At 44.4% G+C, this 23,173-nt stretch overlaps 1 protein-coding gene across 3 annotated transcripts in view; it reads right to left on the bottom strand.

Annotated features, from left to right (window-relative positions):
- LOC119842498 (butyrophilin subfamily 1 member A1-like) overlaps positions 1-23,173 on the bottom strand; it is a 64,753-nt gene that overhangs the window by 8,079 nt on the left and 33,501 nt on the right. For 2 of the 3 annotated variants that reach the window (XM_043496995.1, XM_038370742.2), the window contains exons 5-6: positions 3,912-3,932; positions 3,773-3,799 (exon numbers count right to left, since the gene is read on the bottom strand). The exons of the other annotated variant lie outside the window; for it this stretch is intronic. In XM_043496995.1, the coding sequence (XP_043352930.1) occupies positions 3,773-3,799; positions 3,912-3,932 (48 nt within the window). The remainder of the gene's footprint in view (positions 1-3,772; positions 3,800-3,911; positions 3,933-23,173) is intronic. 3 annotated transcript variants of the gene reach the window in all.

Here is a 23,173-nt window from a genome sequence, read left to right as displayed (position 1 = left end):
ACACAGGCCTTGCTGTAATAACTGCTAGGGCCATCCTATGGTGTGATTGTCGAGCTCACCTGGCTCACATCATTCCTGAAGTCTTTAAAGGGGTTTACTAACACAGATGCCTCATACAGCCATGACCTGCACTCACAGATAGTCTTTCTCACAAACTCCTCCTCTGGCATTCCACACATGTGGAAGGTGTCCAGAGTCAGGGGGCACCAATGGCCTATGCCCTACACCTGGCCTGGTCACCGAGAGCTCTTCTTAAACCAGTAAATGAGCTCAGAACCACCCAACTGATGGCAGCAATTGTTTTTAGAGCCCCTCCCACATGTAAATACTGGCTCTTGGTACTTATTCCAAGCCACCAGACCTGTCATAAATATAAAGGGAAGGGTAACTACCTTTCTGTATACAGTGCTATAAAATCCCTCCTGGCCAGAGGCAAAACCCTTTCACCTGTAAAGGGTTAAGAAGCTAAGATAACCTCGCTGGCACCTGACCAAAATGACCAATGAAGAGACAAGATACTTTCAAATCTGGAGGGGAGGGAACAAAGGGTTAGTCTGTCTGTGTGATGCTTTTGCTGGGAACAGATCAGGAATGCAGCCTCAGAACTTCTCTTAGTTAGTAACTAATCTAGCTAGAAATGCGTTAGATTTCCTTTTGTTTAATGGCTGGTGAAATAAGCTGTGCTGGGTGGAATGTATATTCCTGTTTTTGTGTCTTTTTGTAACTTAAGGTTTTGCCTAGAGGGATTCTCTATGTTTTGAATCTGATTACCCTGTAAGGTATTTACCATCCTGATTTTACAGAGCTGATTCTTTTATCTTTTCTTTAATTAAAATTCTTTTTTTAAGAACCTGATTGATTTTTCATTGTTCTTAAGATCCAAGAGTTTGGGTCTGTGTTCACTTGTTCAAATTGGTGAGGATTTCTATCAAGCCTTCCCCAGGAAAGGGGGTGTAGGGCGTGGGGGATATTTTGGGGGGAAGATGTCTCCAAGTTGGCTCTTTCCCTGTTCTTTGTGTAACATGCTTGATGGTGGCAGCATATGGTTCAAGGACAAGGCAAAGTTTGTACCTTGGGGAAGTTTTTAACCGAAGCTGGTAAGAATAAGCTTAGGGAGTCTTTCATGCAGGTCCCCACATCTGTACCCTAGAGTTCAGAGTGGGGAAGGAACCTTGACAGGCCCTGTCCCAGCTGGAGCACTCCCTGGTTTTCTGGCTCTTGGTCCTGGGCCCCAGGGAGTTCTGCTGGGGTCAAGCAGAGATTCACTGCTGCTCCCCACTCTCCCTGCCAGCATGGATATATCCTGTTCTATCTACTTATCACCATTTATGGTTTCTATCATCCACATTGTCTCACTCTTCCCTGTATCTCCCTCTAAGGGAAATTTTAACCCCTGAAAAGCAGCTAAAACCTTCCCCACTACATCCACACACTGCTTTACTACTTTCCCCTTTCATTGAGCTTCGAATCTGGCTGGTGGCTCAGTGTTAAAGGGCCCCAAGTCGCTGAAGGTGAAGCTCCCCCATCCCACTGCTGCTCTGGCTGCCACTGCCTCTCACTGCATTCCCAGGAGAGCCAGGCCCTTGTGGGCTCCAGCATGAGGAGAAGTCTGGTGGGTTGTGCCCAAGGTTCCCAGGTACCTGGCATGGGAATAGGGACGATAGTCTGTAGTCTGTCATGAATGAGTGACATGGGTGCATCATATGAGAAACAAATGAATGACACAGTAGCCACTTAAAATATTAGGACATTGTTTTTTTCCTATATTAGGGAGTGTCCCCAGTCACTCCATAAGTAAGGTTGAAACTGAATTTTTATTATAAGCCTGAGTCCACGCCGACCTCACTCCTGCTGCAAAATCCTCCCAAAGAGTTGTATTGGCCTCATCACTGATAGACAAGTTCTCACAGCACCATAGATTAATTCTAGAACATTTGTAGTGAATCCGACAAGGGGCTGTTTAATTCTGCCAGAACTGTCAAACAGAATCCTAAAAGTCTCCTGACATCTATTTACCACTTTGTACCATAAAATGAAAGAAGACGAAACCTCATCTACTGGACTCCTCTAGGAGGGATCTAATGCCCAGGACTAACATTTAGTGAATTAATGTGAAATTACACAAGTTGTTAATGTAGTAGTATTGCTAGGGAACATGTGCAGTGGATGTGTGTGAGTGAGTGACTGGGGCACCAAGACTTAAGTTTCATGGGAACAGGAAAATGAATTTCTTCCTGATTCTTTTCTTACTAAAGACCAGCTGGACCATTTTGCTGAAATCTTTATTTTATAAAAAGGTATCACCTTAGGACAGAGACGGGAATGGAAAATATCAGTCCTAGAGGTGAACATTTCATAAGCAACTGAATTCAGATGCTAGAATGGAAACACTTTGGCAACCTAGGCTAGAAGTGTTAGCAGTGATCTGGCTATAATTTATCAAATTTTTATGTCTTTAAAAATTAAAATCAACACCACAGGTTTTTTAGTTTCAGTTTTTTAAAAATACCACCCTTCACTGCCCTTTTCTGACCTGTCATTTATTCCTTACTTCCTTTTATTTCATAACCATGAGATGCTTTCCATCAAGATTAACTTTTTGCTTTCCCTCTCCAAAGACACCCCTTCTTGTAGGCAGATTGTTGAGTCCTTCCATTTCCATGATTGTGTGGATGGGGTCTTGACTGGAGGCTGAGGCATCTTGTGAGGTGTCATTTCAGAAGCCTCAGGTATATATTTTCTCTATGTCTCCATTTCATCCCTCTCTCTCTCTGGGTTTTCCACCATGTGTCATTTTACTTTATGACTGCCAGGTTTCCTTTTCCAGAATCATGATTTAAATTTAACCCTAAAGATGTGTTGCTTTCTGTGATGATAACAACTTAAACTGCATCTGAGAGCTCCACCCCCCTCTCCTTTTCTTCACTCACCCTCTCTTCTGAGCATGCTTGACACTCTGCTGACAGATACTGAGCCAGAGTGCTGCATGAATGTAGTTCTAGGAAGGAAAGAAGCATTTAAACACTGGCTGCTAAAGCTCTTTCCGTATTTATTGCCCATGTACAATACAGGTGGCAGCAGTACAAGTTTCTCCTACACTATCCTGCCAATCTGCCTCAAACCTGACACATGCAAAATTCATTTCCAAGGGTAATGGGCAGGCGAGTCTCTGTGGTGCGTTCAGCCATGAATATGAGTATTTCAGGATAATGAGCACAGCCATTAATTGTTTGTAACTGAACTATCACCAGCTATTCATTGCACAATGATCCCTAAAATCAGCCTCGCCTGGTGGCATTGAGAATAGTGGCCTATCAGTGAAAGGCTCCACATCTGATTAGCAATCTCGCAACCACTGTACATTGCAAATGTTTAAATATAAGGTAAAATAGATTACCATATTCCCTGGGACCCTCCACATCCCTTAGAGAGTTCAACTCCCCAACACCATGGATGACCAACATGTTCCTTTTTTCCTCATATTCCATTAGAAGGGAATGGAGAGTTAAATCAGGGAGTCTGGGAAATTGCTCTTCAGCAGAGTGTATTGAGCAGTGTAATGGAAATGATCTTGTCAGAACAGTTTAAACCCGGAAAGGTTGGAAATCCCCTCTCACTAATCACCACTTTACCCAAAGGAGAACATCTATCTCATCTCTCTGAAAATACTACTTGAATTTTGTCACTCTTGCTATGAGCCTGTTCATTGCAAAAGGAAAAGGGGCAAAGATCTCCCCAATTTTGACATGAATAAAATATCAGCTGAATTTACCTTGATATATTTGAGCTCTTCTCAATTCTGAAACAAAGTAGATACAGAGAGATGAGAGCTGTCCTGTGCACCAGACCCTCAGAAGGGGAAATAGTTTATAATAAAGTTTATATTAGGGGAAGGTGGGAATGGCACTTACGAAGTTCATTCTGGAGCTTCTCTAAAAACAAATCAATAGAAATAGATATATGGTAAGAAATGTTATTGAAACAAACATACATTTAAAGGGTGGTTTACATTATAAGAATTCCCATGATCTTATCACAAATTAAATCTTTTTTAACTATAAGGGACTATACTTAAATAAGACTAATAATAACAAGGCGTGTCAGAAAGGTTGGAAATGCTCAATTAAAAATTAATGAAATGAAAAAAATTACGCCTTATTTCCATAAACTTAACAGTGAGCGTAATTAACCACTGGAACAATTTACTGAGGATTGTTCTGCATTCTCCATCAATGAAAATTTTAAAATCAAGATGATATGTTTTTCCTGCACTAGGAATTATTTGGGCAGGTCTCTGGCCAGTGTTGTGCAGGTCAGAGTAGATGATCACAGTCGTCCCTTCTGGCATTGCAATTTATGAATTTTTCCAGTTACTCTATCTCTGGCCAGTGTGAACCTCATGGGAATTTTATAACTATTACTACAAGTGAAGAACATTTTCACAGTAGTGATTAAAGGACAGAGCAATACCTACACCTACCCTTCCTCCTGTTCACACAAACTTAAGGGAGGCTGCTTAGACCAGTGCCGTGGGGAGGAAGGGATGATGCTATTGAGCGGGGGACGATCACCAGGGATGGGGCATGGATGAGTGGTGGGGTGTCCCCTGGAGCTCCTCCCGGGCATGGGGAGGAATCTTAGCAGACAGGACGGCTGGCACAGCAGAGCTGGGGAGCCCAGCCCCTTCCTCTCGGGGAGGAGAGGCCTCTGCTGCTGAGCTGTGAGATTCTGCCCTGGCACCACCTCCAACTGCAGCTCCTTCCCTCCCTTCATGCCTGCCTGCTCCCATGACAGTGCTGCCTAGGCCTCACCGCTCTTTCTTGGGATGAAAGGGATATGTGGGGGAACATGCAAGGGGAACATAGGTTGGGGGACAGGGCTGGCTCCCCTGACTTGGTCCATGCTGTGTGGGGAGATGGCAAGAGCAGGGATGGGGAGAGTGGATGGGAGAGATAGTACAGGCAGGGGTCATAAGCAGAGATGGGGTGAGGCTGTGGAGACAGAACTGGCACATCCCTCAGTGCCTCCTTGGGCTCAGGCTGCGAGCTCCATTTCCCCTTCCCCAGGCAAGGAACCCCTCCCCCCGATTAATCCATTCTGCATTAGAATATAAAAGCTTAACTCCTGCCTCACCCTTTCCCCAGCATACACTGGGCCAGAGCAAGCACCTGCTAACTCTGCTGTGGGCAGGGCTAAGGGTTAGTGTGAGTCAGTCAGGGGACTGTGTCACACACAGGGTGTTTCCCTGTCCGTTAGAGGGGACAGGGGGCTACTAGAAAGAATGGGTACCATGATGCATCAGTGTTCAGAGAGTTCTCTGCACTTGTTGTGGGGGGTGGGGTGGGAGGGAGAAATACCATGGGGAAATAGTTTTACTTTGTGTAATGACTCATCCATTCCCAGTCTCTATTCAAGCCTAAATTAATTGTATCCAGTTTGCAAATTAATTCCAATTCAGCAGTCTCTCTTTGGAGTCTGTTTTTGAAGTTTTTTTGTTGAAGTATAGCCACTCTTAGGTCTGTGATCGAGTGACCAGAGAGATTGAAGTGTTCTCCAACTGGTTTATGAATGTTATAATTCTTGACGTCTGATTTGTGTCCATTCGTTCTTTTACGTAGAGACTGTCCAGTTTGGCCAATGTACATGGCAGAGGAATGGATGAGTCATTACACAAAGTAAAACTATTTCCCCATGGTATTTCTCCCTCCCACCCCCCACTGTTCCTCTGATATTCTTGTTAACTGCTGGAATTAGCCTACCTTGCTTGTCACCATGAAAGGTTTTCCTCCTTTCCCCCTCCCCCCCCCCCCCCCCCCCCGCTGCTGGTGATGGCTTATCTTAAGTGATCACTCTCCTTACAGTGTGTATGATAAACCCATTGTTTCATGTTCTCTGTGTGTGTGTATATAAATCTCTCCTCTGTTTTTTCCACCAAATGCATCCGATGAAGTGAGCTGTAGCTCACGAAAGCTTATGCTCTAATAAATTTGTTAGTCTCTAAGGTGCCACAAGTACTGCTTTTCTTTTTGCGAATACAGACTAACACGGCTGCTACTCTGAAACATGAAAGAGAGCAGCATGGCCAGGCCCCAGCCACCTGAGAGTCACAACAAAGCAGACTCACCAACAGCTCACACAACAAAACTGTGCACACACTGTGGTAAGACACAGCACCCAGAGGCTGCCCAGCCTTTGCAGTGATGTCTGCATCAGAAATATAAACAATTAATTCACTATTCTATGAGCAGAGCAACAAACTTTCCCAAAAGACCAAGTCACACGTCTCTGGCTGAACAAGAATATGAGCAATCTCTCTTCTAGATAAAAGAATAAATGGACACAAATCAGACGTCAATAATTATAACATTCAAAAACCAATCGGAGAACACTTCTATCTCTTTGGTCACTCGATTACAGACCTAAAAGTGGCAATTCTTCAACAAAAACACTTCAGAAACAGACTCCAACGAGAGACTGCTGAATTGGAATTAATTTGCAAACTGGATACAATTAACTTAGGCTTGAATAAAGACTGGGAGTGGATGCATCAAATAAATTTGTTAGTCTCTAAGGTCTCTAAGGTGCCACAAGTACTCCTTTTCTTTTTGCGGATGCAGACTAACATGGTTGCTTCTCTGAAACCTTCTAGATACTGTATTACAGGGTAATGGAAATCATACAGCGCATTCAAAACCATCTTGGTATTGTACACTGCATATGAGGAATGTGACTATAAAGCAGTGGTTTCCGACCTTTTCTCTGCTGCGGCACACCTGAATACTGTAGTAGAAAGAGAGATCCTGAAGCATGGGCCTGGTGCAAAGCCTGAGACCTGAACCAAAGTCATCAAAAGTTATGCTATGAGCAAAAATCGGGCCCTGTCAAAAGCAGATGCTTGCCTGCAAGTCAGTGTCTGGTACACAAACTTGGCAACAGTATTGCAGCATTGCTAACACACACTGAATATATAAACACATTCCAGCAGGCCAGCACAAGAACACCACAACCAAGCACACGATAAAATGGTTTCACAAGTCATGAATAGTGATATTTTGTCTGAAATATCAGGAGGAAAGTACAAGGGGAGATAACAAACATGTCAAAAAACACATAAGGTGATACATAAGTTATTTATCCCAGATTGTTTGTCTCAGTCTATAAATGTTGGGATACCTCACCTTAACCCTTCGTCTGGCCTAGGGGGCAGTGGAAAGTCCCGCCACTGACTGAGCAGGTACCATTGTCACGGCCATACATATGTTAGTGTACCTGTAAACATTGAGCTGGGGCATTAGCACGGTGCTTTGATGGCAATAAACCTGGCTTGGTGCCTTCACTACTAAATGGGTCTGTGATTATTGGGCAGTTTGATCGGAACCTGCTGCACGGGCTATCTGGCCAGTGCCAGGGCAGCATGCAGAGAGAACACACAAGCAGCCAACATCTGACCACAGATACATTTCATTATTTTGAGGCACGCCACCATATGTCTCCAAATGAGCTCGCCATTTTATTGCCTCAGTTTAAGCTGTTTACCATCCTTGCCATTCACAGTCTGTACAATAAAGTTAATGATGAGTAGAGCCTGCAGAGTGTGACTCTAACACTAATTAAAATACAAGGAAAAGATTTTTTGTTCTCACATGTAGTCTTTCAAAAAATTCCACAGCACATCTGTTTGGGCCTCACCACGGCACACCAGGTGGGAAACACTGCTATAAAGTTCAAGCTTGACACTAGGGCTGAGGCTAATGTCTTATCAATTCACCTTTTGAAAAGAGACTAGGTTCCATCCAGCTAGAGCAGCCTGAGGTTATACTTATAGCATATGGTAGTTCCAGAACAGACTCTGAAGATATCACCCTAACAGTGGCCCTGGCCAAGGATACGGTCAGTCTTCAGTTCTTCATCACTGAGACATCTACAACACCATTGTTAGGCATAAAAGCTTGCACACAGCTCAACCTAATATGCGGAACAGATATGCAGCACACCAACACACCCAGCAAGAAAGAATTGATTGCACAATACCCAGAAGTCTTCAGGGAGTCTTCGATGAGAAGCATCACTTATCTCGGGGCCCATGAGTCATCCCTGTCGTACATGGTTGCAGAGATATCTCCTTTGCGGTGACAGACAGATTCAGAGGGCCTGATCCTTAGGGAAGGGTTGGAATGACTGACACCAAGAGCCTTTGCATAAATGGAGCAGTGACCTTTGGTAAGCCTATTGGCATGCATAGAAGTTATTTTCTTGTTGTTAATATGTTTTTTCTGTAATACTTTTACCTTAGTGTGACGTATGACTAGAAAGAGTTAAACATCCTGCAAAATAAATAACTCTCAAAAGACATGTGTGGAGATGATGTTTGTGTTTTTGTGTATTTACATATGTATGAGTACAACAATATAATCAACAATCCCTGTCTATGCTGTATGCTGATATCATTTAAATGAATTGTAAACACAGGATATCCTGGTATTCATCTCTCTTTGAAATGTACTGTGAATGGTGGAGGAAAAAGTAAATGGCCTTATGTTAATTCGTATAACTAAGTACCGGTGATGGACCTCCTTCAAAGTCATCCTAATTACCTTTTGTTCCCCGAGGAAATCCCAACTTGTCAAAGAGGACATGAAATTGTATAAAAGATTCTTGAGCCCTGATTCTGTCATCTCAGATCTGCTTAGACTTTATAAGGGGAAATCTGAGTCACAAGACTGAGGTCCCAGTTATGCTGGTACACCCTGAATATGAGATTTGGACATTGGACTATGAACTATGAACTAAATTCTAAAGGAACTCTGCAACTACAAACCTCATCATCTCTGCTATGAATCTGCACCTCAATGAATTGAACTCATGTCTGTATGTATATTGATCTTTTAACTATACTCTCTTTTGTTTTTTAATAAATTTTAGTTTAGTTAATAAGAATTGACTGTAAGTGTGTATTTGGGTAAGATCTGAAACATTCATTAACCCGGGAGGTAATGTGTCCGATCCTTTGGGATTGGTAGAACCTTTTCTTTTATACGATGAAATAAGATTTACAGAAATTTTCATCATATTTGACATGGATATCAGGATGGAGGCTTGAGGCTGGACCACTTTAAGGGATCTGTGTTGTTTGGACTTCTGAGTATTACCAGTAAGGTAATAAAGAAGCTGTTTTATGCTGGCTTGATAAATCTAAGTATTGGAATATCCACCAGTTTGATGGGGATTGTCTGCCCCATTCTTTGCAGTTCACCCTAATTGAGTGACCACAGCAGGCTCCCCACTTGGACCCCAGTCACACTTAGTAATAAACTAGGCTTGCAAAGGAAGTGTTGTGTGGTAGCAGATAATGTACTGGCCCAGTACATCCCAATACACAGAACAACTTATACAAGGATGCAGGGTATGTCAGGAACATAGGTGAGTAACTAAAAAGAACCAATATGGTCTTATGAGATTCCTGATATCCCATGGAAAAAGATATCTGCAAACATTTTTTACTTTGGCAGACACTCATATCTACTCCTATAGGGCTACTTTTCCAAATTTCTAGAAGTTTTCCATTGGTCAGACAAATCAGCACATTCCGTTATTGCTAAACTCAGAGCTGTATTTACAAGACATGGAATCCCAAAAAAGTTAGTGATTGACCAAATTCTGTCTTCAAGCATAGAAGTGGGTAACTTGGCGTGATCTTGGGGCATGAAACACACTCACTTAGTCCTGGATAGCCGCAATCTAATGGAATGACTGAGAGAACCATTCAGATGATAAAATCCATGTTTTACAAAATGGCTGCTTTGGGTAGAGATTCCTACGTAGTTTTTCTGAAGTATGAAACACCACACTGAGAGGCATGGTTGCTGAAGGGAAAGATGTTAAGAACAACTCTTTCATCTTCACATACATTGCTACAACCCAAAATACTGCAGAGGGCTCACACCAGATTAAAACAACTACAAGAATGACAGAAGAAATATTATGACTGGACAGCTAAGCCACTATCTGTGTTCCATCATTGAGATCCACATGCATGGAAACATTACAAGGTTGGCAACCAACATGGGAAATAACTACAGGAGCCATAGTCATATCACATTGAAACACCTACAGGAGAAAGGGACAGATGTTTTTAAGGCCAGCTTGTCAAAGTCCTGGCTAGGATGATTTAGTTGGTGTTGGTCCTGCTTTGAGCAGAGGGTTGGACTAGATGACCGCCTGAGGTCTCTTCCAACCCTAATCTTCTATGATTCTATGTAAAAGAAGGCACCTAAGACTTCACCGTACAATGTCAACAACAAATATGCAACAGATATCTAAATCAGAAGATTCAATGAGCAGTATGCAGATCAGAATCGACACCAAATCTTCTGAGACACAGATTGCATCAGAACCACCAGAAAATAAATTCACAAGAAATTGATTGCAGGTGCTAACGCCAGCATGATACCAGGACTTGTATGACAATTGACTACAGAGACGACATGCAGAAGCAGACTGAGCCAATGGTAAAGATTGAGTGTCAGCAGGTTAAGGGTTAACTATCTCAGACCCACGCAGGTGAAGTTGACCTATCTACTGTCGCTTGGGAAGGTGGATTACCTACAGCAATGGAAAAACCCTTCCATCACTTTAGTCTGCGTCTGCACTATGGGGTTACAGTGGCATAGCTAGAGTGACATGGTTGTGCCACTGTAGCCCGCATAGTGTAGGAAAGCCGTAAGTCACATTCTGTCAGACTTGTGAAGAGGCGCCTTGAGCTGCTTGGGAGCTCTGCCTGAAAAGCTCATGGTGTATTTTTTGCCTCACTGAACATTATCGCACTCTGTGTTGAGCAGTGGAAGCTGAGACCAAAAGGGTGAAATCCAACAAGGTTTATTAAGGCAACAATCAAGCAACTTCAGAAACTATTGCTGCAGCAGCCCCTGGCCCCAACGTGACATGCAAATACTGTGACATTCTATACCTTGGGGGAGTGTGCTTTAACCCCCGTATTTCTCATTTTCATATAATCGTGATCTTACATATAAAGCATGACTTGCAAAGTACCAGGGGAAATGTTATGATCTGCTGAAAGCCATTTCTCTAGCCATATATGTATACCATCAACGCATATGAAGTTATGAGAATTGAGGTGTACGGTTGTCACTAAAACATGCTGTAAATTGGGGGAATCACCCAGATATTAGTTCCCCAGAGGCAACAGCAAGGAAACTAACCAATGCCCAGGCAGGGTGTCAAACAACCCATCAACAGCCATTGTCCAGCAAGGGAGCTACAATGCAATGACTCACCTGCATGAGGCCACACCAGGGGAATTGCTCAACCTTGCTTGGAGAGACTCAGTAATGGTCACCTGACTCTGTATGGGTGGGGGCAAAGCCAAGGTGGAGGAAAGAATATGTGTGATGGGTTCGGTTACAGAGACCCCCTTGGGACAGTTACCTGATGTGCTGAGACTACCTCTGAGCCCGTTTTCCCTGCCAGCTTGGGACTTCAGAACCCTGTCATGTTGAGCCAGACACGCTAGCCAGCTGCAAACACAGACCCAGGTCTGAACCACGTCAATTGTCCTAGTTGATGGGAGCCATCAAGACTCCAAACCACCATTAATAACCCACACTTTACATAACTACAATAGGACCTCAGAGTTATATTTTACATTTCTAGTTTCAGATACAAGAATGATACAGTCATACAAATAGGATGAACACACTTAGTAGATTATAAGCTTTGAATGATACCTTATAAGAGACCTTTTGCATTAAGCATATTCTGGTTACATTATATTCACACTCATTAGATATTTTCATAAAATCATATGAAGTGCAACATCACAACATGATAAAAGGAAGGGACGTTTGCCATGCTCTTCCTCTCTCTTCCACCTACATCTACAGAAACCACACAAAGCGACTGAAGCGCTGATCAAAGGGGAGAGCCGGGCTGAAGATCAACCAGCCAGCTTGTGGTGAGAAGCATCTAAGTTTGTAAGGGCATTGAAAGTGTTAAGATCAGCTCAGAATGTGTTTTGCTTTTATTTCATTTGACCAAATCTGACTTGTTATGCTTTGACTTATAATCACTTAAAATCTATGTTTATAGTTAATAAATTTGTTTGTTTATTCTACCTGAAACAGTGCGTTTTGTTTGAAGTGTGTCAGAGGCTCCCCTTGGGATAACAAGCCTGATACACATCAATTTCTTTGTTAAATTGATGAACTCATATAAGCTTCCAGCATCTGGCGGGCATAACCGGACACTGCAAGATGGAGGTTCCTAGGGTTGTGTCTGGGACCAGAGATATTAGCTAGTGTCATTCGGTTGTATGATCCAAGGAGCAACTTACATGCCAGAGGCTGTGCAAGAACAGCCCAGGAGTGGGGGTTTTCACAGCAGAGCAGGGTAAAGCTGGCTCCCAGAGTCAAGGACTGGAGTGACCTAGCAGATCACCGGTCTGGATAACACCAAAGGGGAACATCACAAACACATTTACACTTCCCATTTCCTGCTGATTTTCTAAATTCACAGACTACAGCTCTCAGCCGGATCTAGATCAGTGGTGGGCAACCTGCGGCCCCCGGGCCACACGTGGCCCTTCAGGGTAATCCGCTGCCAGGCCATGAGTCAGTTTGTTACATTGACTGTCCCCAGGCACAGCTGCCCGCAGTTCCCAGTGACAGCGGTTCACCGTTTCTGGACAATGGGAGTTGCAGGAAGTGGCAGCCAGCACCTCCCTGCAACCAGCGCCGCTTCTTGCCATCTGAAACATTGCACTTTGCTTTTAGTAAGCAGGGGTAAGATGAATAGTGCTCCAGACCAACCATCTGACAGCTTGTAAGTGTGAGGTCCTTGTGACGGGGTCCCTGGGGGGTGCAACCTGGACTGTGGGACCACTGAGCCCTCTGTCTGTCCAACATGGGGTGCCCCTCACACTGTTATGCTGTGTCAAGCCATAAACCCCTGGCAGGCACTACGCTTACACAGACATCCACAGGCAGGGACACACCCAATAGAGTTACATGAATGTTTCTCCCAGACACTCATGAACCGACAATAGAGCGGCTCCAGCCAATTCCCCCAGCTCTCTAGCCTTGCACCCCAGAGCTGTACCATTTTGCCTTTCCTTCTATGTGGAGAGGACACATTCAAGCCTTTCTAAACTGAGCTGAAATTTCCCAAGCACTCCAACCAAAACACTCTGTTTTAGGTAAAATATAAAACAGATTTATTTACTACCGAAAGATAGATTTTAAGTGATTATAAGTAGCAAATGTAGAGATCAAAGTTGGGTATATAAGAAATAAATGTATATTCACAATCGGAGTGAATACACAGGCTGGGACTCTCTTCCAGCCTGAACCCGCCCTCCCGCATACAAAGTCTTTGTCCTCCAAACATGTTTCCAGGTGTTGAGTTGTGGGGGGATTGAGGCCAAGGGATGATGTCACTTCCACTCTTTTATAGCTGCAGCGGCACAGGAGCCAGCAAACAGAGCTGTAAACAGGGGAGTTTGAGTGGGAGTTCTGCTGGAGGAGAAGGTTTTTGTATTTGGTTTTGTATTTGTAGTATTTGTATGTGTAGAGGCTTGTAGGGGCTTTGTGCTGGGAGAGAAGCTGAGCCCTGATTAGGGGGCGGGGCTTCTCTGACTAGGGGTCCTATAAAGATAGCCAGCCAGTCAGGCAGTGGCACAGACAGCTGCAGTGGCACTGAAGCCAGCAAACAGAGCTGCAAACAGGGGAGTTTCAGTGGGAGCTTGCAAGGGAAGTTTTTATTGTAGTGCTTGTTTGGGGTCTGTTTTTTCTGTGGGGGGTGGAGTTTTGGTGTGGTTTGTGTTTCCCAGATTAACAGGATTTAGGTGGGAAGGCTATGACAGATACAGAGGCAGCAGTGGGAGTGACTCATGTTGTGGAAGACACAATGAAGATGACTGGATGTGGAAGCTGTAGTATGTACATGATCCTGGAGGGGGTACCTGGTAAGAGTTTTGTCTGCATGAAATGCTGTCTGATAGAGCTGATGGAGGAAAACATCTGAGGTTTGGAGATGCAAGTGGAAAATCTGGTTGAGTTTAGGAAGGGGTTTGAGCAGATTATGGAGCAAAGACATGAGGTATCTGAATGGAAAAGCTCAGACTTGCAGATGGAAGCAGGACTGGGGAATTCTGAGGGGAGACTGGGCAAGGAAAGTGGTCAGTGGAAGCATGTGACTAAAAGAACCAGGCAGAGGAAAAGACGGGCTATTGAAGGAGAAATAGAGCCCAAGAACAGGTTTGCAGAGTTGGAAAATAAAGGGGCTCAGCAGATAGTCATTGAAGGTGGAAGGGCAAGGAAGAAGAGAAGAGCAGCTAGTCCTATAGGAAAAGGGGAAGAGTCAAGGGAGACTACACCAAATATGAGCCCCAGGAGGATACAGGATGGATGAAGAGGATTACAAGGGAGAATAGGAATGGAAAGAACTTGCAGCCAGAGGGAACAGGGGAGAGACTGGAGAATAGCACTGTCACCAGGAAAAGGCAGGTCTATGTGATTGGGGACTCTTTATTGAGAAGAATAGACAGGCCTGTAACCAGAGCTGATCCAGAGAATAGAAGGGTATGTTGTCTTCCAGGTGCTAAGATACCGGATGTAGACCTGAGGTTGAAAAGGATCCTAAAGGGAGCAGGAAAGAATCCCCTAATTATCCTTCATATGGGAACAAATGATACGGCTAGATTCTTGCTGGAAAGTATTAAGGGAGACTATGCTAGGCTGGGGAAGACGCTTAAGAAAATCGAGGCTCAGGTGATCTTTAGTGGGATTCTGCATCTTCCTAGAGAAGGGCAACAAAGGTTATGACTATCAACAGATGGCTTAGGCAATGGTGCTATAAGGAGGGCTTTGGGATGTATGGCCACTGGGAGGCATTCACGGACAGAGGACAGTTCTCTCGGGATGGACTTCATCTGAGTAGGGAAGGAAATAGACTTCTAGGATCAAGGCTGGCACAACTGATAAAGAGAGCTTTAAACTAGGAATTTGGGGGAGATGGTTGGGAGATGTCCAGGTAATCTCCACACCAGATTTTAGCATTGAGAGGGAAAAAAACAAAGTAAGAAAGGAGACAGCTGTGGGTAGGAGAATGTATATAAGGAGCGAGGGCAGTGTGGATACCAGTCTAATAGGTTATGCTGGCTGTAGAATGACTGTGCCTAATAGGGTACAGAATGTGAGCAAGGCCAAACAACAAAAATTAAGATGTTTGTACACCAATGCGAGGAGCCTAGGTAACAAAATGGAGGAACTAGAGCTACTGGTGCAGGAAGTGAAACCAGATATTATAGGGATAACAGAAACATGGTGGAATAGCAGTCATGATTGGACTACAGATATTGAAGGGTATGTGCTGTTTAGGAAAGACAGAAATAAAGGTAAAGGTGGTGGAGTAGCATTGTATATCAATGATGAGGTAGAATGTAAAGAAATAAGAAGCGATGCAATGGATAAGACAGAGTACGTCTGGGCAAAAATTACATTGGGGAATAAAACTATTAGAGCCTCTCCTACGATAGTGCTTCGGGTGTGCTATAGACCGCCGGGATCTAATTTGGATATGGATAGAGCCCTTTTTAATGTTTTTAATAAAGTAAATACTAATGGAAACTCTGTGATCATTGGAGACTTTAACTTCCCAGATATAGACTGGAGGACCAGTGCTAGTAATAATAATAGGGCTCAGATTTTCCTAGATGCGATAGCTGATTCCTTCATCAAGTAGCTGTTGAACCGACTAGAGGGGATGCCGTTTTAGATTTGGTTTCGGTGAGTAGTGAGGATCTCATAGAAAAAATGGTTGTAGGGGATAATCTTGGTTCAAGTGATCATGAGCTAATTCAGTTCAAACTGAATGGAAGGATTAACAAAAATAAATCTGCGACTAGGGTTTTTGATTTCAAAAGGGCTGACTTTCAAAAATTAAGGAAATTAGTTAGGGAAGTGGATTGAAGTGGAAGAACTTATGGATCTAAAGGTAGAGGAGGCCTGGGAGTACTTTAAATCAAAGCTGCAGAAGCTATCAGAAGCCTCCATCCCAAGAAAGGGGAAAAAATTCATAGGCAGGAGTTGTAGACCAAGCTGGATGAGCAAGCATCTCAGAGAGGTGATTAAGAAGAAGCAGAAAGCATACAGGGAGTGGAAGATGGGAGGGATCAGCAAGGAAAGCTACCTTATTGAGGTCAGAATATGTAGGGATAAAGTGAGACAGGCTAAAAGTCAAGTAGAGTTGGACCTTGCAAAGGGAATTAAAACTAATAGTAAAAGGTTCTATAGACATATAAATAAAAAGAAAACAAAGAAAGAAGAAGTGGGACCGCTAAACACTGAGGATGGAGTGGAGGTCAAGGATAATCTAGGCATGGCCCAATATCTAAACAAATACTTTGCCTCAGCCTTTAATAAGGCTAAAGAGGATCTTAGGGATAATGGTAGCATGACAAATGGGAATGAGCATATGGAGGTAGATATTACCATATCTGAGGTAGAAGCGAAACTCAAACAGCTTAATGGGACTAAATCGGGGGGCCCAGATAATCTTCATCCAAGAATATTAAAGGAATTGGCACCCAAAATTGCAAGCCCATTAGCAAGAATTTTTAATGAATCTGCAAACTCATGGGTTGTACCGTATGATTGGAGAATTGCTAACATAGTTCCTATTTTTAAGAAAGGGAAAAAATGTGATCCGGGTAACTATAGGCCTGTTAGATTGACATCTGTAGTATGCAAGGTCTTGGAAAAAATTTTGAAGGAGAAAGTAGTTAAGGACATTGAAGTCAATGGTAAATGGGACAAAATACAACATGGTTTTACAAAAGGTAGATTGTGCCAAACTAACCTGATCTCCTTCTTTGAGAAAGTAACAGATTTTTTTAGACAAAGGAAAAGCAGTAGATCTAATTTACCTAGATTTCAGTAAGGCGTTTGATACTGTGCCACATAGGGAATTATTAGTTAAATTGGAAAAGATGGGGATCAATATGAAAATTAAAAGGTGGATAAGGAATTGGTTAAAGGGGAGACTATAACAGGTCTTACTGAAAGGTGAACTGTCAGGTTGGAGGGAGGTTACCAGTGGAGTTCCTCAAGGATCAGTTTTGGAACCAATCTTATTTCATCTTTTTATTACTGACCTCGGCACAAAAAGTGGGAGTGTGCTAATAAAGTCTGCAGATGATACAAAACTGGGAGGTATTGCCAGTTTAGAGAAGGACCCGGATATCATACAGGAGGATCTGGATGACCTTGTAAACTGGAGTAATAGTAATAGGATGAAATTTAATAGTGAGAAGTGTAAGGTTATGCATTTAGGGATTAATAACAAGAATTTTAGTTATAAGCTGTGGATGCATCATTTAGAAGTAATGGAGGAGGAGAAGGACCTTGGAGTATGGTTGATCGTAGGATGACTATGAGCTACCAATGTGATATGGCTGTGAAAAAAGCTAATGCAGTCTTGGGATGCATCAGGAGAGGTATTTCCAGTAGGGATAAGGAAGTTTCAGTATCATTATACAAAGCATTGGTGAGACCTCACCTGGAATACTGTGTGCAGTTCTGATCTCCCATTTTTAAGACGGATGAATTCAAACTGGAGCAGGTACAGAGAAGGGCTACTAGGATGATCCGAGGAATGGAAAACTTGTCTTATGAAAGGAGACTTAAGGAGCTGGGCTTGTTTAGCCTAACTAAAAGAAGGTTGAGGGGAGATATGATTGCTTTCTATAAATATATCAGAGGGATAAATACAGGAGAGGGAGAGGAATTATTTCAGCTCAGTACCATTGTGGACACAAGAACAAATGGATATAAACTGGCCACCAGGAAGTTTAGACTTGAAATTAGATGAAGGTTTCTAACCATCAGAGGAGTGAAGTTTTGGAATAGCCTTCCAAGGGAAGCAATGAGGGCAAAAGATCTATCTGGCTTTAAGATTAAACTTGATACATTTATGGAGGAGATGGCATGATGGGATAACATGGTTTTGGTAATTTAAATATTCATGGTAAATAGGCCTAATGGCCTGTGATGGGGTGTTAGATGGGGTGGGATCTGAGTACCCAGGAAAGAATTTTCTGTAGTATCTGGCTGGTGAATCTTGCCCATATGCTCAGAGTTTAGCTGATCGCCATATTTGGGGTCGGGAAGGAATTTTCCTCCAAGGCAGATTGGCAGAAGCCCTGGAGGTTTTTTGCCTTCCTCTGTAGCATGGGGCACAGGTCACTTGCTGGAGGATTCTCTCCTCCTTGAAGTCTTTAAACCATGATTTGAGGACTTCAGCAGCTCAGACATAGGTGAGAGGTTTTTCGTAGGAGTGGGTGGGTGAGATTCTGTGGCCTGCGTTGTGCAGGAGATCAGACTAGATGATCATAATGGTCCCTTCTGACCTTAGTATCTATGAATCTATAGTTTCTTCCAGTTTTCTGGAAAGATTTTTTGCTGTGATGTGGGGCTCAGGTAGTCTCCATTGGTCAAGCACTCTCCATTGTCTACCTGTTCTCTCTGAGAAGTCTCCATTGTATACAGTTTCTGAGATAGTGGATCCTTTCCTTGATGGGTGTTGATGAGCCATTAACCACTGTTTGCCGCCTCCATTGTTGCACCTGAAAGGTTGGTTGTGGGTGTTTCCAACCTCACAACATATTTCAGTAACACACATATAACAAAACTTCACAACTTCCCATACCATGATAGCACATACACTCCAAGAGGATATTAATGTTCAACAGATCAAGACTTTTAAAATGATACCTCAGAAGGCATACTTTGTACAAAACATATCATAATTATATGAAAGTAGTGAATATGGAAGTTCCAGGGTGTTACTCTGAGGTACAGAATGTCACAATCCTTTTTAGCAATAATTTTCTGTGGAGAAGTGAACCTGGGTTCTCCTTTTCATAACATTACAGATTTCCATACTCTTACAAACAAACCACATTTGAATTTCAGTTCTCTGGCCTCACATTTATCTATATCTTAAACAGACTCCAACGAGAGACTGCTGAATTGGAATTAATTTGCAAACTAGATACAATTAACTTAGGCTTGAATAGAGACTGGGAATGGATGAGTCATTACACAAAGTAAAACTATTTCCCCATGTTATTCTCCCCCCCCACCCCACCCCCCACTGTTCCTCAGATGTTCTTGTTAACTGCTGGAAATAGCCTACCTTGCTTGTCACCATGAAAGGTCCCCCCCCCCCGCTGGTGATGGCTCATCTTAAGTGATCACTCTCCTTACAGTTTTCAGAGTAGCAGCCGTGTTAGTCTGTATTCGCAAAAAGAAAAGGAGTACTTGTGGCACCTTAGAGACTAACAAATTTATTAGAGCATAAGCTTTCGTGAGCTACAGCTCACTGTAACCCATTGTTTCATGTTCTCTGTGTATGTATATAAATCTCCCCTCTGTATTTTCCACCAAATGCATCTGATGAAGTGAGCTGTAGCTCACAAAAGCTTATGCTCAAATAAATTTGTTAGTCTCTAAGGTGCCACAAGTCCTCCTTTTCTTTTTGCGAATACAGACTAACACAGCTGCTACTCTGAAACTTATCTTTTTGTTGTTTCCATTGAACTGTTTGTTGGATATCCAGCAGCAATGATATAGCAGATGTAGGCCCATGTAATCCAGCAATGTTTAATTTAGTATGCATCTCTCAACAGATGACTTTTGCGTTGTGGCATGACATGTAGTCCTGTAGATTTATAAGTAATCTGTAGTGAAGGTCGTCCACACTTTTCTTTCCAGCGTAGCTGTCTGCAGACTGTCTTTCAAACTTCTATGGAATTGTTCAATTTCTCCATCAATTTGAGGGTAATACATGATGATTGTGAATTGGGAGTTCTTTGTTCCAGGTGGGCCTTGAGTGCTTAATTGGAGGAAAGGCTTTGAACCAGAGCAACTGTTTTGAGCCAGCAGTCTTATAAAAAGGCAGCCAGTTGCGAACTGAATGAGCTGCAAACAGAGGGGAAGCAAATGGAGTGAGTTTGCCTGGGAGCTCCCCTTGGGGGAGATCCCACAGAGTTTTTTGCCTCTCAGGTTTCTGTGAGCAGTAAATACAACATCTGAAGAGGCTCTTAGAAGGAAAACAATATGGATAGTGAGCAATCAGCTGTTGTGACCTGCACAGGATGTGCCATGTTTCTTTCTCCCACAGGGTAGAAGCAACTTCGTCTGTATGAAGTGCAAGCTGGTCTCCATATTGGAAGAGAAGGTTAAAGGATTATCAGGTTAAAGGTTAAAGGATTATCAATTACCAAATATCAACCCTGCATTGCATCAGAGAAAATGAAGACTTTTTGGATAGAAGTCAGTGTTTCGTACTGCAGGCGCAGCATTCTGAAGAATCAGAGAGGGCAGTGGAGAACGGGGAAGAAAATTGGGAGCAAGTTACCTCCAGAAGAAGAAAGAGGAGTACCCATGTACCCCCAGTGCAGATAGAAGTAAGAAACTGTTTTCAGGCTCTGTGCACAGGTACTATGGTGAAGAATGGTTTGGAAGAGTCATCTGAGGGCAGGGATCAGAAGAAGACCCCATCAACCGGAAGACATGGGATGCATTCATAGGCAGCAAGTTATATGGGCCCGTGGTGCCTGGGCTCCAGCAATATTCAGAGCCCAGGGGCTCTTCCCCCGGCCCCGCCTGCCACCCCCCCTGCACCTTCCCTGAGGGTCCCCCAGCCTCCCCTTGCTGCCCCAAGCTCAATGCTGCCTCCCTGCATCAACTGCTGCCGCAGGGTCCTAGTGCCCCCCACCTCCACTGCCAGGGCAGGCTGACCCTGAACCTGCCTTTCCCCCTCAGGCACTTTCATTTTCCAAAGGGACCCTCCACTAGCACAGAGGGCCCCTCCACCCACAGTCACCACTCCGGCCCCATGCTGGACAAGGGGCAGCCCCACCCCCAGTGAAGCTACAGTGAAGGGCAGCAGCAGGGGAGGAAGTGCACATGTGATGGCAGTCCCCCACCCCCACGGCATCCACTGCAGGGGAAGCGAGGGGGCTTCCTGTACCTGAAAGGGGCCCTAGGAGCATGTGCAATGGCAGTGGTGCGAGGTGAGTGTGGTGCAGGGGGGAAGTGAGGAGGCCCTCCCCTGGAGCTCACTGCTGCCTGTGGGGAGAGGGCTGGGGGGGAATCCTCCTCTCTGGCCCTTGCCCCAGGGCAGCCTGTCTACACCCCAAACACCTCATCCCCAGCCCTGTCCCACCCCAGAGCCCTCACCCCCTGGACTCCAACCCTCTGCCCCAGCCCTGAGCCCCCTCCCACACACCAAACCCCTCATCTACAGCCCTCACCCCAGCCCTCTGCCTGAGCCCCCCACACACCCCCCAAACCCCTCATCACCAGTCCCACCCCAGAGCCCTCACATTTTTACACTATTTTAAAAAATATACAGTAATTCCTCGCTTAATGTTGTAGTTATGTTCCTGAAAAAATGCTACTTTAAGTGAAACGATGTTAAGCAAACCCAATTTCCCCATAAGAATTAATGTAAATGGGGGGTTAGGTTCCAGGGAATTTTTTTTTTGCCAGATAAGACTCATACACACAGTATAAGTTTTAAACAAACAATGTAATACTGTACACAGCAATGATGATTATGAAGCTTGGTTGAGGTGTGAAGTCAGAGGGTGGGATATTTCCCAGGGAATGCCTTACTGCTAAATGATGAACTAGCACTCGGCTGAGCCCCCAAGGTTTTACACATTGCTGTTAATGCAGCCTCACTCTATAAGGCAGCAGGAATGGAGGGGGGAAGACAGCATGTCAGAGAGAGAGACAGAGACACACACCCTGTGTGTGAGAGAGAGACTTTGAGACAGCAGCTGCTGCCAGCAAGTTCCCCCCATTCTGAGCCCTGCCGTGACCCCCCTTGCTCTGTGGAGATGGGGGGGCAGGAACAGGGGAGGGGGACACCCTGACAACAACACCCCTCTTCCTCCTCCCCACCTGCACATAGGGTGACCAGACAGCAAGTTTGAAAAATCAGGATGGGAGTGGGGTTTTATAGGAGCCTATATATGAAAAAGACCAAAAAATCAGGACTGTCCCTATAAAATAGGGACATCTGGTCAATCTACTTGCACAGCAAGCAGGAGGCTCCCAGAGCAGCTCCAAGGCAGAGGGCAGGAGCCGCACAGGGCAGTGCAGGAGGGACACCTGAACTGCCCAGCAATTGGTAGCCTGCTGGGCAGCAGCTGCACAGGGAACTTAGGGGAGCTGATGGGGAGGCTGTCGGCCCACCATGGTTCCAAGCCCTCACCACTAGCGCTCCAATGGGCTGCTCTTTCTGCAAGCAATGGGCAAAGCAGGCGGCTGCCAAACAACACTGTAAGGGAGCATCGGGCAACTTTAAACGAGCATGTTCTCTAATTCAGAGGTTCTCAAACTGTGGTCCGCAGACCACCTGTGGTCTGCAAGCTCCATTCAGGTGGTCTGCACATAGTTTCCTCTAAGGTGCACTCCTGGGTGACTGCACGTGAGAGAATGAAGGGCCACCCACTTAATTAGTGGAACTGCGCAGGTGTGGTTCCTCTCGTTAGGTACCTGGACCCTGGACAAGATGCACATGTAAGGGGAGGTGGTGGCCTTGGGGGGAATAAGGGGTAGGTAGGAGGGGGCAGTGGTGTGAGAAGAGGGGGTGGGGGGAATTTGGGACGTGCAGGGCTACGGCGGCCAGAGAAAGAGGCTCCAGAGCTTCGGCTGCGGGGGAGACACCCCCCCTTCCTTCCCAGCTTCAGCTCAGTGGCTGCTGTGGTAAGGTAGAGAACCCCCTCTCCTTTCCTGCCAGAGCTCAGGGGCTGCTGCAGTGGGGGAGAGAGGGAGAGACCCCCCCTTCTTCCCCAGCTTGGGGGTTGCTGTGGTGGGGGAGAGAGGGCATATCCATCACATTAGAAAGGTAAGACTACTGATATTAAAATGAGTTGTGTGCTTTTATGTGTAGAACAAATAAAGTTTATTATTTAGGGGTTTTTTAATCCAAAGTGCTTTACAATAGTTAGCTAACGGTACAAACAACCTTTGGAAAGATCATTAAGTGGTCCGCCAAGACTCTCAGCAATTTTCAAGTGGTCCGCGGGAAAAAAAGTTTGAGAGCCACTGCTCTAATTGATCAGCAAAGTAACAACAAAACAACG

This window comes from Dermochelys coriacea, chromosome 14 (assembly GCF_009764565.3).
Source record: "Dermochelys coriacea isolate rDerCor1 chromosome 14, rDerCor1.pri.v4, whole genome shotgun sequence".
In the NCBI taxonomy this organism is placed as follows: domain Eukaryota; kingdom Metazoa; phylum Chordata; order Testudines; family Dermochelyidae; genus Dermochelys; species Dermochelys coriacea.
This window is presented reverse-complemented; position numbering and strand designations above follow the sequence as displayed.